Source organism: Sesamum indicum, linkage group LG8 (assembly GCF_026168435.1).
Source record: "Sesamum indicum cultivar Baizhima isolate 11 linkage group LG8, ASM2616843v1, whole genome shotgun sequence".
Lineage (NCBI taxonomy): Eukaryota > Viridiplantae > Streptophyta > Magnoliopsida > Lamiales > Pedaliaceae > Sesamum > Sesamum indicum.
Genome location: NC_142664.1, coordinates 26,347,603 through 26,364,971, shown reverse-complemented (window position 1 = coordinate 26,364,971; position 17,369 = coordinate 26,347,603). Strand labels below are relative to the sequence as shown.

Sequence of the window (17,369 nt, the reverse complement as noted above, 5' to 3'; positions counted from 1 at the left end):
CCTCCCAACATTTCCATTTCCAAATTATTTTGAAAATTAAGTCGAAAGTCGGAGTATTAGATATAAAATTATTAAATAAAATAATAATTAATATTTTTTTATATAGGTGGAGTTTTTTTTAATTATTAAAAACAAGATATTTGATATTATTAATTAATATATTTTATTAATTGAAGAAGGGCAAAAAAGGGAGTACAATACGTTTTGGGAGAGACGAGGGGAGCACTAATCATGGAACAACTTATTGGCCAAATGACGGAACCAAAAGACCAGTCTTCGTACAGAGTTAAGGCCGTGTTTGGTTTTCCTTTTTATTTTTAGTGAAAAATATATGTTGGTAATTTTATATAGATTTTTTGTGAAAAAATAGAAATACATTTAGATTAATTGAGATAGTGTTTCATATTTGATGAAAATGATTTTATTTTTATAATGTTAGTGGTGTCGAATTAAATAATTTTTTTTTATTTAAAGAATTTGGTAGTTTTACGTTTTTATTGATTTAGGATTGTTAATAGCATTATATTAAAATATTATGAATAAAATGATTAATTTATAATTGAAAAAAATATATGTATGTGAATATTTAAAAAAATAGGGAGTGATATGAGAAGGATAGTAAAATATTTATGGTGAGAATAATATAAATGAAAATGTTTTCAATTTCATCTAATTTTGAAAAATTGAGAATGAAAATGAACCAAACACGGCATTAAGTCAAAAAAGGCAAGAGAAGGAAAGATATGAGGAGGAGGAATCATCACTCATTATTTTTCATTTTTTCTCTCTCAATCCAAAAATGAATATCCAAAGCATTAACATTTTCAGGAGATCACGTCATTAGATGACAGCCCTTTTGTTTTCTTGTGTTGTTGTCAAGTAATTGAATTGAAATTTCAGAGAGAAGAAAGGAGGATGATGACAATGGAGGGGGTGATGGATACGGCGGTGTTGGATGATATCATACAGCGGCTGTTAGACGGGAAAGGAGGGAAACAGGTGCAGCTTTCTGAGGCGGAGATCCGCCAGCTCTGCGTCAACGCCCGTCAAATCTTCCTCTCCGAGCCCAATCTCCTCCAGATTCGTGCCCCTATTAGGATCTGCGGTCTGTTATTTATTTTCCCTCTTTTTTCACCCTTTTGCTGTGCAGAATTCGTGTTAGATTTTGCATGGTTATGGGGGATATGAATATTAAAAATTTATGTATAAAATGATGACGAAATATTTGGTTGACAAAATGGGCTATACATAAGGTTGAGGTGATATGTGTGTGGTATTGGTGATTGATAATTTGGTTTGTCGGAGAGGAATTCAGTAAGTGCTTATTGGTATTTGGTGAAATTTTGGTTGCTTCATTGCACACCAGCATGTAATGGCCATTGGATTTTCATTGAATTTGGGAATCTTATTTAAGGAGGTATGGTGAGGGCTGGAGGCGATTTCTGGAGGATTTTGACTATCCTCTCTAGCTTGAAGATACTTGAAAAATGAAGTCATCAACCATTCGTTGTGTCCACAATTATATTTGCAATCATCAATTATTGCTTTAATGCTTCTCATCTTTTATGTTGCCATAACTGAGATTATTTTACAGGTGATATACATGGACAGTACCAGGACCTCTTGAGGCTCTTTGAGTATGGTGGGTACCCCCCTTCAGCAAACTACCTATTTCTAGGGGATTATGTCGATAGAGGCAAGCAGAGTTTGGAAACAATATGCTTGCTATTGGCTTACAAAATAAGGTATCCGGACAAAATTTTCCTTTTGAGGGGTAACCATGAAGATGCCAAAATCAACCGCATTTATGGATTTTATGATGAATGCAAGAGGAGATTCAATGTTCGACTCTGGAAGATATTCACCGACTGCTTTAATTGTTTGCCTGTCTGTGCTCTCATAGATGAAAAGATACTTTGCATGCATGGAGGACTTTCTCCAGAGTTAAAACAATTGGATCAGATAAAAGAGCTCCCTAGGCCCACCGAGATCCCAGATAACGGTCTCCTATGTGATTTGCTTTGGTCTGATCCTGATCCTAGGATACGGGGTTGGTCTGATAGTGATAGAGGCGTTTCGTGTGTTTTTGGGCCTGATGCTGTTTCCGAATTCTTGAAGAAAAATGACTTGGACCTCATTTGCCGCGGTCATCAGGTATATAATTATCTTCTTAAGCTCGTTCTTGCACTTTCCTTCTTTTCTCTATTTTGTTAGTCATGAGAATTGGTAGCACTTTAAATCTGTGACAACGAAAAAGAATGCAATGTAAATTCATGGATGAGATTCTCAGATAAATGCCCATGTTGTGATCTTGTCAAACTTTTCAGGACTTTATTGTGATCAAAATCTTCCTGCACATTTCAATTCCAACGCCACTGTTGCCAAGTCATGGTTTACATATATGGCTGCTCAGAATTTTATTTCTTGCTTGTCATCATTGTCTTGTATACAGTTACAACCTTATTGGTAAATCGTTTCAGAATGAAGATTTATCTTTCTGCTGATTTGTTTGCTGCAGGTGGTGGAGGACGGGTACGAGTTCTTTGCCAAAAGAAGACTTGTCACAATATTTTCAGCTCCAAATTATGGTGGAGAGTTTGACAATGCAGGTGCTCTTTTGAGTGTTGATGACTCACTAGTATGTTCCTTTGAGATAATCAAACCTGTAGCAAGCGGATCAAAGGTGCCCCTAAAAAAGGTATCTGAGTGTCATTTTTTCGTTTTTTAAAAAAAAAAGGTGTCAAAATGATTCTCTTTTCAATTTAGAGGCTGTTTCAGTGAGGTGATAAACTCTTTATAAGAAGAGCTTACAAGCTAAGGGAACTAGCATTTTTTATCCCGTAACTCAGACCTTACCACTTTTGGTCTTATTCGTTAAGAGATTCTCACTTTTGGTCCCATAATTTTTAAAAAGTAGCACTTTTGGTCCTTGACACCTTTCCTTTAGGTACTAATGGAAAGGCCGGTCGTTAAATGCATGGGACCACAAGTGTTACTTTTTGAAAGTTATGGAACCAAAAGTGAGAATTTCGTAATGAATTGGACCAGAAGTGTAAAGCCCCTAATGACCATGTGCTAAGCACGTGGCATTTTTCAGATAAAATAACTAACAAAAAGGTGGAACTTATGGGACCAAAAGTGAGAATCATGTAACTAATGGTACCAAAAGTGGAAAGGCCCTAAGTTACGGGACGAAAAGTGTTATCCCCCGATGCTTAAAAATTAAGATATTTGGAGGCCGTTTTTCTTTGTTAAAAGAAATGGAGGAGTTACTCATTTTAAATCTTAACAAACTCATTCAAATCAATTACAAAATTGCTTCATTATCTTATTTATTCAAACACTTTAAAATTTTATTTTTAAAATAAGATCTTGCTTACAGAATCTTATAAGATGTACGAACTTAAACATCTGATGGTTAAATGCGGACCTTTTACTCATTGCTGTTCCCATTTTCTCATTTTCCAATTGACAGCCCCCTAAGATTGGATCCTCCTGATGCATTGCAACTGTATATCAAAATTTGTCACCGTGAGTAGATGGAACGGAAAGCTTACGCCTCCATGTTTTCTCTGTTCATAGCTCTTTCATGGAGAAAGTGTCTTTACTCGTACTTTAGCAAATTTCAAAGCTTTAAATCTTGAGGAAAGTTTATCACAACAGATTACCAAGAAGACGGGATCTTAAGTTGGAGAAGAACTAAGCTGTATTTCATTTTCTTTTAATAGGGGCCCCCTTACTCCTTAGTGTTGGGAATTTAAGAACTTTTTGTTATTTGGATTTGGGTAGCTAGAACTTATTGCAAATGCTAATGTGATTTTTTTGTATATCTTTTCTGATTATGGTATGGTTTTGGTAGCTGCTCATTGATGCAGCAAAGATTGTGGCTGTATTTACACAGTGGATCTGGTGGTATATCGCTCAATAGGAGACTATTTTGCTTTTGTTGATGATAACAATTTAAAGCCAGAGGTATAAACTTCTTGTCGAAGGTTAACATGGCTTGGTCTGGTTCCCTGTTTATAGCTTGCCAGCTGATTCCTTATAGATACTTTTTAGTATTTGTGTATCTAAGGTTAAATTACAGCTGCCCCCAAAAAGTTTGATATAACTACGGATATTTTATTATTTAAAAAATTATAAATACTTTTAAAACATAATTATGTCATCATTAGATGGTACGTAAAAATGACTATTCTTACTTGTTTTTTTTTTAAAAAAAAAGAAAACATTTGAAAAATATATTTAAAAAATTAAGATGGGTAAAGTAAATACTTCCTTTAGAATATTAGTTCATAAAAATCTTTTATAAAATTCAAAAAAGTATATAAAATTATATTTCATAATTCAAAAAGACATTTTGGGTGGTTCACCATAAAAATTGAATAAAAACCTAATAGAGGTTAGTGGAATGAGCTCGTTGTTAGAGAATGTTAAAATTAAGGGTGTACTTTTAATATTTTCAACTAATGAAAATGTATTTGTAATTATGTCAAATTTTTCAAAGGATGTTATATTTTATCCTATATTAATTATATCATATTATAATATTTAAAAATGAATACCATCCCACAATTTCAACTCTCTTTTATGTGAATGATGAGGTGGATTTTTTTTATATATATTTTCATGTAGAATATTTTTCATATATATGTTTCATAAGTAACTTTTGGACCTTTAATATTAATGGTTACGGGCATATATATTTCAAGGCAAGTTTTTAAGATGATTTAAGTGATATTAAATTTTGTTTTTATGTTTTTAATTTTAATGAAAGTTTCGTTGCACCTTTTTCTTCATGATTTACTCATCAAATAATTAGCTAAAATATTGAATTTATGAAATTGCAATGTCAAATATTTTATTGGCGACAAACTGAAATGCATTAAGAAATTATTTTAATAAATTTAGTTTCAGAAGTAGCAAAAAAATATTCTCGACATAAGTTGTTCTTTAACATTTGTAACATCTTAACATTATCGTGCATTTATTCAAAAATATATTTTGTTTTGATATCAATTTATATATATCCTATAATATTTTTTTCTACCTGTTCTATCTTCGAGTCGATTTAGTTTTTTTTTTTCCAAGCTAGTAATCAATGAGGGTTTTCTTATCTGACTGCTTAGGTACCAACTCTTTCAGAAAAAAAATAATAAATTATTTTTTCCACTCATATACACACTTAAAGTTGGAATATTAGACTTTTCACAGAGAAATCTTGTGCCCAAACCATTCAACTATTCCCCTATAAAACTTAGGTACCAACTAGATGTTCAATAGTTTCTCAATCAAATGTACCTATGCGAGTTGGATAATGAGTGGTTTTCCTCTAGCTTTTTGAAGTTGCGCCTTCCTAGCTTGATGGGTTTTCACTACAATAAATCCTAAGATCAACCATTCACCTTTCCTAGGGTTTTTGTCATAACCATCTTTCCACCCAATTCTCTTGTTTGCCTTAGGTTGCCCCTTGGGACATGGTTGATCATTATGTAGTTTTTTTTTAAGGGTCTGTATCACTCTTCTCAGATTCTTAGAGGTAATTTATTGATCAATTTATTAATTTTATTCTTGAAGTGTTGGCACTAATCAATTTGGTGGCCATTGTTGTTATGAAAATGACAATACTTGTCCGATCAGGACGTGATGAGGTGCTCTTTGGCCCTCTTGGCCCAGACTGGCAGGTCCTTGCCCTGGATGGCCATTATGCTTGGGTGATAAACACATTCAAGTGTATGTACTTGTTGTAACTTCATGGGAAGGACTCTTCTTGCTCCTTACTCTATGATGTTTGTTTTAACCTTTTTAGTTGTTTACTTTTCATTTTTTTCCTTTCATTTATCTCCAATGTCTCATTTCTTGGATTTTTTGCTCTTTCTCCATGTTAATACACTTCTTGGCATGACATAGTCTGATGTTGTAGTACTCGAACTTGAAAAAATCTCAATCTGTAAATCGTTGAACAAAAACACTCAACAACACCTCAAGGGGTTGAAGAGACCTCCTACCTACTAGTATTGAAATGGTGGAGGCACTCTCCAAGAGATTCGTCTCCTTTTGTCAAGCAACAAATAGGCTATGCCGCTTCTTGCTAGAAAAAACGACCAAAATTCCTTGAAAAGGTCAAGTGGACCTAAGGGATCATTTTTAGCGGCCTTAGAGAGGGTGGTCAGAATCATGGAATAATTTTTAATTTTTAAATAATAAATATTGACCTTTTCACATGATTAATTTTGTTCCTCTAACAATAGTACAAATACTTACCTCTCTATTTCAAATTTATAAAGCTTTTACTCAATGAGAAGTACACAAAAAATAAAAGGTTTTAATATAATTTTAATTTTGTAAACATAGGTATTAGACATTTTGATTTTTTAAGAAATAAAATTTGGGATTTGGTCCATTATTTTTGTAAATTTTGCAATTTAGGAACACATTTGATCGAAAACTTGAAAATAGCCCATAAAAACCATACGTGCAAGTCGCGCATGTCCCCAAATTTAAGTCGGCACATGACTTGTACATATTAATTTTCACTAGATTTAGAACTTTCCAATGAAATATGTCCTCAAATCATAAAATTTATAAAAATAATGGATGAAATCTCAAATTTCATTCTTAAAGAAACAAAACACTTAACACCGATAACTACTGCATCAGAATTACAATAAAACCAAAATAATAATAGCACAATGCTGATTGATTTGAAATTGTAATAAATTAAGGTTTGAGATTGTTGATATAATATCTTCAACAGTGCGCAGAAGAGGGGATTAGGAGGGGCTCTTTCTGCCATCTCTCCACAAAGTCGGGTAATCGCAGAGCACATCAACCCTATTGCATCAATCCTCATCCAACACCATATATCTCATCCACACTGCTCAACATTCATAATTCCAAACAATACTCCTCTCTTAACCTGTAAGGAAAGCTCTCCAATTCTCAGAAAAAACAACAATTTGTACTCAAGTTTATGAAAGCACTTTGTGTCATCACATTCGATTCCATGTACCATATTGGTTGGAAGAGAAGTTAGCAATCACACTATTTGCTTTTGCTTATTGAAGCATAAGTCGTCATTTATTATTTACGTCAATCTGAAAGCGTTTCACGTCGACAGTTTGAATATTTTTCAACTACTTTGGCCAAAATCAGATGATTAGCGCTCACATACAGAAAATATCTCTCGTACTTTTTATTTTGTTTCATAACAATATAATACAATTTGTTAGTTTGATATAATATTTTTCCACCAATTATTATTCTTTTTTATGGGTGTTTATGATGTTGTCTTCTGCTCCACTCCCCACCTCACCTTTTCTTTTTGTTTTTCCTTTTTTCTTCTCCATTGTCAAATGACTCAAATCTCCCTTGTATGGACGCGGTTGATCCTTCGGTAAAATTCAATTAAATTAAATCCGAATTTTGATATGCGGAAATTCTAAATCGAATAGTCGGGTTTGATTTCGATGATTCTTTTTAATATATATTTTAGTTTAGCATTCGACAAATGAAAACTTGGGATAAAAATTAATAATTATTCAGGCTGCGAAGAATGAATTCAAACTCAGTATCCTATACTTTATTCAATCTGATAAACAGCAGCGAATGCAATTGACATATCGGGGAGACCGAAAACGCTAGATCTAAATGGAACTCCACCTAATACATGTTTTGTTTTTGTGGAGATCAAACTACAAAGTAGATGGATGTTCCAATTTGTTCATATTTTGTAATTACTAGTGTCTGATTCTGAATCTTCCCTTCTTCAAACTTATGCTTCGACATGATAAAGACCAGATAAAAGTAACAAATAGCAAGCAGCATTTAGCAACACTCAGCAGATGACACCACAAATGAAGCCAAGTGATGGCGCATGAGATAGGGGAAAGGTGCACAAACTGTAATCCTTCAGTAGACTTCAAAATCACATATGTCAACAATTAATACTACAGGACAAGTCGGGGAATCAATTTAAGTCCACATCAAAGTAGCTAAAATATTACTTCATGGCTCCAGGTTACTAAACTAGACAAATTTCCACTGCCTGTCTAGGGAACGTTATACTCTTGAATGTAAGCAGGCTGTAATTTGCATATATGATTCAGTCAGATCTTGCCTGTCAACCACAACAGCATTAAGAAATTACGTGACAGAGTGAACATAATCGAGGAGTGAATTAGACTTTTATGACACAGATGTCAAGAGGGAGAACAGAATACCGAGCCGGATCTGGATCTGGACCTGCTCAAGCTCCTGCTCCTGCTCCTGCCAGGGGAAGCACTCACATGTCTGGGCTCAGGAGGCTGCAGCATCAAAAGTTGATGAAAGAATATAAGTGAACTGCGGTCATTATGGAATATTCCGAGGTTCAAGGAATGAGTCCTAGGAGAATCACGACCATTGATGTGGTGAGACCCACTTGAAGCCTACCAGACACCAACAGTAATGATTGTCTTCAAAGCTCGTAAGAACTTCACCACAATTATATAAAGTTATATCTTTAAGAAACTGGACTGCAAAGTTACACTTACAGGGGATGCTGGAGTTCTGGATCTTGACCGAGATCTGCAAAGTTACACAAACACCAAATTAAAAAAAAAAATTCCTCCCAAATTCGTGAGCCAAGACAATTGCAGCACTCAATATAAGAGGGAAGGCATAATATATTTTCGGCTGACAGCTGACCATTTTATCAGCCCATCACCCTAACTCATAATTGCTGACTCGAACAAAAGAAACAAAACCCACAACCCAGGTACCAACTATAGGCTAATAGGAAAACAGAAATAGTTCTCCCAACACAGCAATCAAGAGAAACTTTGATCAATGCTTTTGCTATCTGTTTAACTGAGGAAGTGATTATAGACATTAAACAGCATGATAAAATACATCACGCTTACTGGATGCAGCAAATCCAGTTCTCAGCTGTCCACTAATTTAACTTCAAACCTTTTATTAGTGGGCATTTACCACATACAGCATGTTAAAATGAAATTTACCATCTGGATTTTGCCGCAGATGCTCATCGACCTAACAGCATATTGCCACAACGAAATGAGTCACATGAAATTGAGCACCACAAGCCATCAAGTTCCTAACAAGCAATCCCCAGATCGCCAGGAAAAGCCAAATCTAGAAAACAAAAAAGCCAATCTTCATAATCGTACTATCATAGCCTTAAATCTGGCACGTCCTTTTCAACAAAACTAAACTCCTCTGGGTAGAATGTTGCACAAGAGACAGAATCAAGATTATAAATAACATTTGAAATCAAAAGTAAATTCTCCAGATCTCAACACCAATTAAAATCAATAATAGGAAACCAAAGATTTTGCCATGGTGAATTTAATACTATCACAAGAGTTCTTCAGATGTGTTCGTTTTTTCAGAGGAAAAAAGTTCATTCCATTTTGTTACACATCTTTGAGCTTATCTGACTGGAACTAATCTTCAGTTACCTAAATCTGTTTTTCTCATTGTAGTTTCACAATAGAGCTCCAGCAGACTTCTCTTTTTGTTTGATTGACATGCATTTGTGCTTCAATTTGACTTCACATTCGTCGTGTTATTATATTCATTGAGCACAGCAGTCCCTAACTAAAAAATGTAAAAGGAGCTGATTCAAGCAACATCATTGAGACTGAGAGTGCATGTGAGAGGAATAGGATATTATGTAACATAAAAGGTAAAGTTCACCAGTAACACACTCCTGGCAAACCAGTAAAAAAAGAAAAACACAAATTGACATCACACACATCACATAGGGAAAATCATACCTAGATACAGACCGAGGAGGTGACCCAGATTGTGATTTTGATGCAACGGATCTAGAACGAGATCTAGAGGAAGCACGACGAGAACGTTTCACCCTTGGAGAAGCACTGCAGAATAGAAACAGCCATGAATTCTTAAAGTGAAAAAGGATCTCATGGGGAGAATAATCATGTTAAATATTACAAATCACATGTACCTTCTACTCCTGTCCCTATCACCAGAGCTGCGAGTTGGGCTTCTGCTTCTTGTATAGGGACTCCGACTAGGGCTCCTGGAATAACTACGCCTCCTCTCATACTCCTCCACCTGGATTTCACAGATGGATCACTAACTGTTAGCTTAGCACACATTAATGCATGATTCAAATCTTCAGCCAACCATACCCGTATGTAAGCCCGAGAATATTGATTTCGGAAGAGAGAATCATCAAGCTTCCTTATCTGCACATAGAAACAAAAATCAGAACGCAGCAAAAATCCATGAAAATAAATGTGATATCAATCACAAAAAGGTAAGGTTGTTCAACTCAAACAAAGATCACAAAAAGAAGCAAAAATAAACGGCAGAAATTGGCTAATCAGTTTAGGGGTCAAGTAGATGCCTCACCGCATATTTCATGTCATCATAGTTCGTGTAGTCAACAATTCCTCGCATGCCTAAATAAAACGTATAAACATCAACATCCTCACCACCATCAACAATATCTAAAAACAGAACAAAAGAAGAGAAGCCAAAATAAAGCAGAGACATTCGCTAAGTAGAATACTCGGCGGCTAAACAAACACCCGAGAGCTTGAATATTCTTCAACTTCAAAAATCTTCCTAACAAAGTACTAGAACATACATGTGCAAGCATAAAGACTTTATAAAATTCTACTTTGCTTTACTAAATACAGCATGCAACATGGCAGCAAAAATTATTTTATAAAGATAAAAGTCTTTAACAATTTAAATTGAAAACATGGAACCATAACCACCGGAATGGAACTTTATACTCTGAGAAACAGATGAAGTACAGGCAGACACAATAACAGACCTGTTATCTCAAAACAGTTGCTTGCTTAAAATAGAAACTCAACTAGGAGTATGAGCTAGATTCATGAAAACAAAGCCCACGACATGAAGAAAAACAAACGATGAGCAGTCTGACAGCTGATCTCAGCTCTTGTTCACTCATAGAAAGACAACCCAAGTGCGCATAAAACAAACAAGGGATATACTAATCTTGCATGGACCACTATAAAAGAACACTGAGAGAAGTTAGTTCAATTGGTAAGAATAGATGGAGCGTGCATATATCCTTCTCTTTCTAGACTGCTTTCCATTGACTCAAGCAATATGACCATCACTCTAGCTTGACTACAGGGAAACTGGTTTGAGCAAGACACCATGCATGTCGCGAACAACACCATATGCACACAGAGTCCACCAGAAAGAAGTGAATGCTAAACCTAAAGCTCTTGACTAGACAAATATTGAGGCACAAGTTAGAATAACACATGAAATAACCATGTCCAGATTTGTATATCTTCACATTTCACCCTTGAGACCAGCAGTTGGGGATTTAGCCTATTGCACTAATTTAGCTATTAATCACAGGTAGCCTAAAGTGGAGACCAGGCCACACGAGAACCTAAATGTGGACATAAGGCACACAAGTGAATGAAAGTACAGGATGTTATCAAGTGTACGAAATTAATCAATGACATCTAAATAGCAATAGAAGCCGGTTGCAACAAGGATACAGGAAAACCCACCAAAAAGTAGCATATCTAGGTAACTTAAAAAATAGTACTTCCAACAGACCACCGGAAACTTTTTGTACAAGCACAGAAACAGAAAAGTCTAAAGAGAACGTGCTTACCATCACGGTCACGATAAACTTGAGAAAAACAGACATCTCCAGCACGACGCATGTGATCCTATAACCATAACCAGCAATTAAGGGATTAGCATCACCAATGGCCAAACAACTTAGAGCGACTGCGAGAGGATGCTATATCTTTCAGTCACTCAAATCACACCCTTGTTCACAACCAAAGAGAAATAATGATAACAAAAGAAATAATAGTAATAGGCGCACCAATAATAATAATTACAACAAGGGTAAAACACAAAAACAGAATGCAATAGAAAATACTACCTTCAAGTCTTGCCATGAAGCAGAAGAAGGAAGTCCAGTCACCAAGACTGCAAATACAAATTGTCATCGAGAATTTTCAGCTCAATTGTAGAAACTGTAACAAACAAAGACATAACAACTATTAATTCTTCAGAAAATTATACATGCAAACATCTCTTACCGCGGTAGTCAGAACGCCTTGAAACTCCACCACGACTACTTCCACTACTGTAACTACTGTGACGATCATATGATGATGATCCTCTCCCTCCATGTGCAAGTTCAACCTACATTGACACAAACAATGCAAGGAATATAATGAGAAACAGGATATCTTAGTGTAACAACATAATAAAATGTATCTTACCCGCAATCGACAGCCATCAAAATTATAACCATCTCGACCACGGATGGCATCATCAGCATCACGAGAATCTTCAAACTGAAAAACAAGACAATTGAAGGATCCTTGTCAGACTGAAGCAAAGAAAGCAAAGTTAGAAAAATAAATGATTCAGCCATCTCACTGGATATAACTCTAAGCAAGGCCTGTCTACAACTTGTACTTAGTAGTTCCACAAAAAGAGCATGTTAATTCTACCAAACACTAGTCTGCTACCACAAGTCTCAAAGGTTGCGCACCTCAACAAAAGCATAACCAGGAGGTCTTGGAGGGATTTTCAAATCAATGTCAACAATAGGCCCATACTGCAGAAAAACCAAGATCAGAAAAAATTAGTAATAAGTAAATACTTTATACCATCAAATCAACAAACAACTCGCCTGTAATAAGAAATATAATACAAACATATCAAGAATTTGTGTTCTCTTGAAAATTATGACACTTGGACCTAACCTAGATTACGTTCATTTCACTCATAAAGAAAAGTATTCGGACACTTATTAACAAAAAATTGTATGAAATTCTTTTTATCACTTGTAAGAGTTGCAACCATAAGTGTAAATTTTAAACATATTAACTCAATGGTGTATTTGGATCTTAAGAGTTCTCTTCGAGAAACAGAGAAAGGAGAATGATCGAAGGGATATAAACACAAAGCCCTATCATTTAAAATAAGAAACCTGTTCTCCTCGGTGCATTCTTAACTAATATTAAATATCCAAGAACCAAACATAACGTTTCCTCACTAATGATTGACAAAATGCACCCATAGATGGAGAAGCTTGCAAAGTTAAATCCTAGAATGTTGGATGGCACATATGGAGATTATGAATGTCTTGTTTGAACTTATATTATAAGTTGTTTAACACATCAGCAGCTTATAAAATGTCCTAGAGCGTTCTCCCACAATATATTATTTAAACTTGTTTTGTGTAAAATTAGGGCAAATAGTATTTCACCCCTCAAAAAATACGTTGTTACAAATTCCCTCCTTAAACATGAAAGTAGCACTTATCACTTGACCCCCACAACCCCCCCCCCCCCCCAACCAAAGAATAAGTCTTGATTACATGTCACCTCCAGCTCAATTTTCACACCAAAAATTCCATCGAAATCAAAGCGAATAGACCAGGGTCGGGAACAAGAAGAATGGGCATCATTGCCTTTAGGAACAATATATGGAGGTCATCTGCAGTTAGAACTTTTACCCTGAAAATCACCCACAGGTGACGTGCAACCATATCTTATGCTACTTTGAATAAATAAATAACCTACGAAATGAATGATTATCGGAAAGTAGGGACCACCAAAAAAATCGGGGAGGATAAGTATTTGGATAGAACAGTAATCTGATAGTACAAGACATATTGGAAGACTGATTAGGGTAGAAGGTGCTACAGGAAAGCAACTTTTTAGGTGAAATGGTAAGAATTTCACCAAAGCGCTATGAATCTTGTCCAAACGTTGATGAATGGCAAAGTGCTTTAGTGAAAGTAATCTCAAGGGATGACGTCCAATCCTATAATTTGCTTCCATATTTTGCAGTTAGAAATGCAATTTGCAGTAATCATGCGAGTCCCTAGGGCTATATGAGATCAAATGAATGTATACTGAGTAGATTAATGTTAGTGGAAAAAAATAATTAGATGTGTACCAGTGCAGGTACATCAGTGACATAATATATCAACTTAAAAAAGAAAAAGAAAAGATTGAAACAAACCTTGTAAAACAAATCTTCAACCTCGCTCTCGCGAATGTCCCCAGGAAGATTGCCCACGTAAATGGTTCTGCTTGATCGGCCCATCCTTCCTTAAAAAATAAAAAATAGTAGTTTAATAAATGTTACAGAAGTTGCGCGCTTGAACTCATAAAATAAATACATGCTCCTGGTACGAACAGATTTAAAACTTGTAAAATATCAGGAAATGTGAAAATAAGCCTTAAATTAATTCATGGAAATACTTTTCTACTTATAGTGAGTTACTGCAAGATAAAGCCTCAACAAGAGAAAACCAAATGCAATCTTTTCTTGGTTTTTCTTTTCCAGAGAAGTTCGTATAAAGTAAAAACCAAAGTTCACTGTAAGAAAACCATTCCCGTTATGATTTTCGCACGCTTAGCACAAATTCATACACCGGAAATACACATCCTCATACTAAAATGAAAGAGAACCCTTTCGGCACATAAAACCCTAGAAGATAGTATTAGCTCCAGCGCTACAAATTCTTTGAGTAAATTAATACATAGAAAATAGGTCTCAACTGGATCCACCCGTCGATAAAATAGACCGTAAATCTTGAAATCAATATTTCGAATAACAATTAGTGACACTAAAATCAAAAGGGTTCACATAAAAACTGGGAGAAGAGAAAAAAAGAATCCTTTTCTGCCAGATGAGACAAATCAAATTATAGAGACTCAATTTTTTCAAACACTCGATGAATTAGAGAGAGAGAGGCAATACCTTCCGAAATAACAGAGGGTTGCGAACTGGAAAACGAATTTAGGTTAGAACGTTCAAGACTGAAGAGTACATGTCGAGAGCGCAGCACAGGGGGTGGGGGGTTATTTAGGTACTGGAAGAAAATAGTAAAAAATTGAAGGAAAAACTCAAAACAAAGATTACGTGCACGTTGCAGACGGCTCCTCAATAATCAGCGGGCCTCCAGATGATGTCATCATATGACACATGTCTGCTTATCAGGAATCTTTTTGTTTTTAATTTAATTTTGACTTATAAAGAGCTTATTAAATATTATATAAACATTCTAATAATTTATTATTAAAATAAAACTCAAGATTTTATAAGCTTTTCTCAAAGATCTTGTGGGTCAACTTATGAGATATTCTATAAAATTTAGCTAATTCTTTGGAGTGTTTTGTTATGTTTTTGTATTATTTTGTTATGTTTTGCATAATAGAAAGAACAAAATATAAATAAATAAATATGTATTAAAAATAATACATATATTTAGATTTATTTTTTGAGATAATTTAAATTATGTGTCGTATAATTTAATTTCGTATCCTAATAGACAAAATTCACTTTAACTCTTTTATATGTATTTATATTCGTATATATACACGTGTTGATGAATTTGGAGATTAATTTAATTATTTATATATTAATGAGTGTTGGGCTTAATGAGCCAAATGAACTAAAAACATCAAGATAAAATATCTCACAACAAAGATTGAGTTGAGTTATCTTGTGATGAAGCTTCATTTTGAAAAGGCTCTCACTGATAGGCAACCAAGAACCCAACACCCCAAGGAATACTGTTCTTGGAGAGAATCAAAACACAGGCGCGATGTCCATACAAAGCATCTGAATGAAGGAATAGAACTCAACGCAACCAGGAATACAAGTTCTGGTTGGTTCCCAGAAAAGTCTGAATGAATCATTAAGAATAGGACAGAAAGTATAGACATAAAGCTTGTAACATGTAATGAACTGCAAAAACATGTTAATATTGAGAAAATCAAGTTATACAACCTAGAAATGAAATGTGCACTTGGAGCAGACAGACCAGTAAGCCTTGCTTCACTCACAATTTCTCATTGGTTACTAGCAAGTTTACACAGAAACTGCAGCCCATCTAATCCTTCTGTGAGTGAGCATCCAAAGGAAGAAACTTTGGGTACCGATTTGCATTTTCTCCTCCAGCCTTGTGGTCATAATACTCCACCACTGCAGCCCCAACCAATGCAGCCAGTGTTAGAGCTTGGGCATGCAACCTGAATTTGATGTCAAGATACAATTGATTATAGATAAGCACAGTACAATTAAAACGTAAAGAAAGCAAGCGGATTATGTGATCGCAGCAGGGTAAGCTTTACTGTGGTGATATGTATATGAACTAACCCATTTATTAAAGCTTAATAATACTATTGTATGTGGAACTGATAGCATCCATGAGGTGCTATCGGTCAAATATGGCATTCCACCAGGATACTAAAATGTTACAACGTCTCAACCATTGGAGTATGAAACTATGACATAAAGAAGATAGGAATCTAGTATCAAGCAGCAAACTACTTCTTAATTTGTACCAAGCCTTCTCCTTTCTTGAGTGTGTTACATATCAACAATCATATACACATAGCCAACAAAGACTTTGACTGATTTCAACGGAATAAATTCCAAGACAAATTTCAACCTCCATTAAATCAAGCAATCACAGGTAGACATAAAGGAAAAGCTTTGAAATCCTGTAACAAATCATATAACTTGCATAACATGTATTCTACAACTTCATTACAATAATCACCATAGAATAGATTGCGGTGAAGTTCGATTCAAACACATAAGGTGTACCAAAAAGAACAGTGATCAAGCAAGTCTTAACAGAGATCCACCAAGACTCCAAAGCTAAATGTTGAAAGAAATAGAAAAAATCACCTAGCGTGAATGATCTTAACACTAGCCTTGCCAGGCTGACCCCAATTGTAAGCCAGTGATCCAATTACACCGCTTGCCCATAGCCCACCTTCAGAAATTCAGGAAATCAACACAAGTCCACATCAGATAATGAACATCAAAGAGAAAGAACAGCGAAAGAAAGCGATCCAGTTTGACTTTTAGAGTAAAAAGATAAACCCGTTTGTAAGAAGTACGTCTGTACAAGAAGGTCGAAGCAAAACATAAGACTCAACGAAGCATCAAAATGCGACGATCTTCGATCAGATAAAGGCATTGAATTGCGGATCGAGGAGCTTACCAACGGTGCGAAGCTTGTTGTCAACGACCCATCCCCTGATGGATTCAAATTTAGACTTGACGCCGGTAGATTCTGCCATATCTATATGCGGATTGAAACTTAGCTCCTACACAAGAGAAGATGGAGTACAATCCATCTCCTTGTAATATATATACACACACTACAGTATGTGCATATAGAAAGCGTGGGGAAGAGAGGCGGAGAAAGAGGAAACCGAGTTTGCAAGCAGTACAAGAACATGTGGGCGGCCGTCTTTCCACCTTCCTCATTTTGAATCAAACTCTAATGAATATTGCTTGTCTGGGCCGCCGTCTTTGCTTATACGTAAATAATTTTTTATTATAGA

General features: G+C 35.2%; 3 protein-coding genes across 7 annotated transcripts; 1 reads left to right on the top strand and 2 right to left on the bottom strand.

Moving 5' to 3' along the window:
- The first annotated feature begins 728 nt into the window (after positions 1 to 728).
- LOC105168929 (serine/threonine-protein phosphatase PP1 isozyme 9) lies at positions 729 to 3,997 on the top strand. Of its 2 annotated transcripts, none has more exons than XM_020696267.2 (4): positions 729 to 1,105; positions 1,595 to 2,154; positions 2,519 to 2,609; positions 3,476 to 3,997. In XM_020696267.2, the coding sequence occupies exons 1-4, from the start codon at positions 916 to 918 to the stop codon at positions 3,481 to 3,483; spliced, it is 849 nt and encodes a 282-aa protein (XP_020551926.2). In that variant the 5' UTR covers positions 729 to 915; the 3' UTR covers positions 3,484 to 3,997. The 2 variants fall into 2 exon arrangements, with proteins under 2 accessions (XP_020551926.2, XP_011087443.2); XM_011089141.3 differs by having other exon boundaries at positions 731 to 1,105; positions 2,519 to 2,698.
- Positions 3,998 to 7,882: 3,885 nt separating this feature from the next.
- On the bottom strand, positions 7,883 to 14,924 carry LOC105168928 (serine/arginine-rich splicing factor SR30). 4 transcript variants are annotated; one of them, XR_016067000.1, is made up of 15 exons: positions 14,767 to 14,924; positions 14,023 to 14,111; positions 12,542 to 12,607; positions 12,267 to 12,341; positions 12,081 to 12,186; positions 11,921 to 11,967; positions 11,642 to 11,699; positions 10,384 to 10,433; positions 10,161 to 10,217; positions 9,974 to 10,083; positions 9,780 to 9,884; positions 9,003 to 9,135; positions 8,535 to 8,568; positions 8,223 to 8,306; positions 8,097 to 8,119 (listed from the first exon to the last, which is right to left on the bottom strand). XR_016067000.1 is itself a non-coding variant. In XM_020696264.2 (14 exons), the coding sequence occupies exons 2-14, from the start codon at positions 14,104 to 14,106 to the stop codon at positions 8,105 to 8,107; spliced, it is 1,014 nt and encodes a 337-aa protein (XP_020551923.1). In that variant the 5' UTR covers positions 14,107 to 14,111; positions 14,767 to 14,924; the 3' UTR covers positions 7,883 to 8,104. The 4 variants fall into 4 exon arrangements, 3 of the variants coding, with proteins under 3 accessions (XP_020551923.1, XP_011087440.1, XP_088740335.1); XM_020696264.2 differs by lacking the exon at positions 9,003 to 9,135 and having other exon boundaries at positions 7,883 to 8,119; positions 8,223 to 8,429; XM_011089138.3 differs by lacking the exon at positions 9,003 to 9,135 and having other exon boundaries at positions 7,883 to 8,119.
- Positions 14,925 to 15,752: 828 nt separating this feature from the next.
- Positions 15,753 to 17,324, bottom strand: LOC105168927 (Hypoxia-responsive family protein). The gene is made up of 3 exons (XM_011089137.3): positions 17,024 to 17,324; positions 16,705 to 16,792; positions 15,753 to 16,040 (listed from the first exon to the last, which is right to left on the bottom strand). Exons 1-3 carry the CDS (start codon positions 17,100 to 17,102, stop codon positions 15,902 to 15,904), a joined length of 306 nt encoding a protein of 101 aa, XP_011087439.1. The 5' UTR covers positions 17,103 to 17,324; the 3' UTR covers positions 15,753 to 15,901.
- Between the last annotated feature and the right edge of the window lie 45 nt (positions 17,325 to 17,369).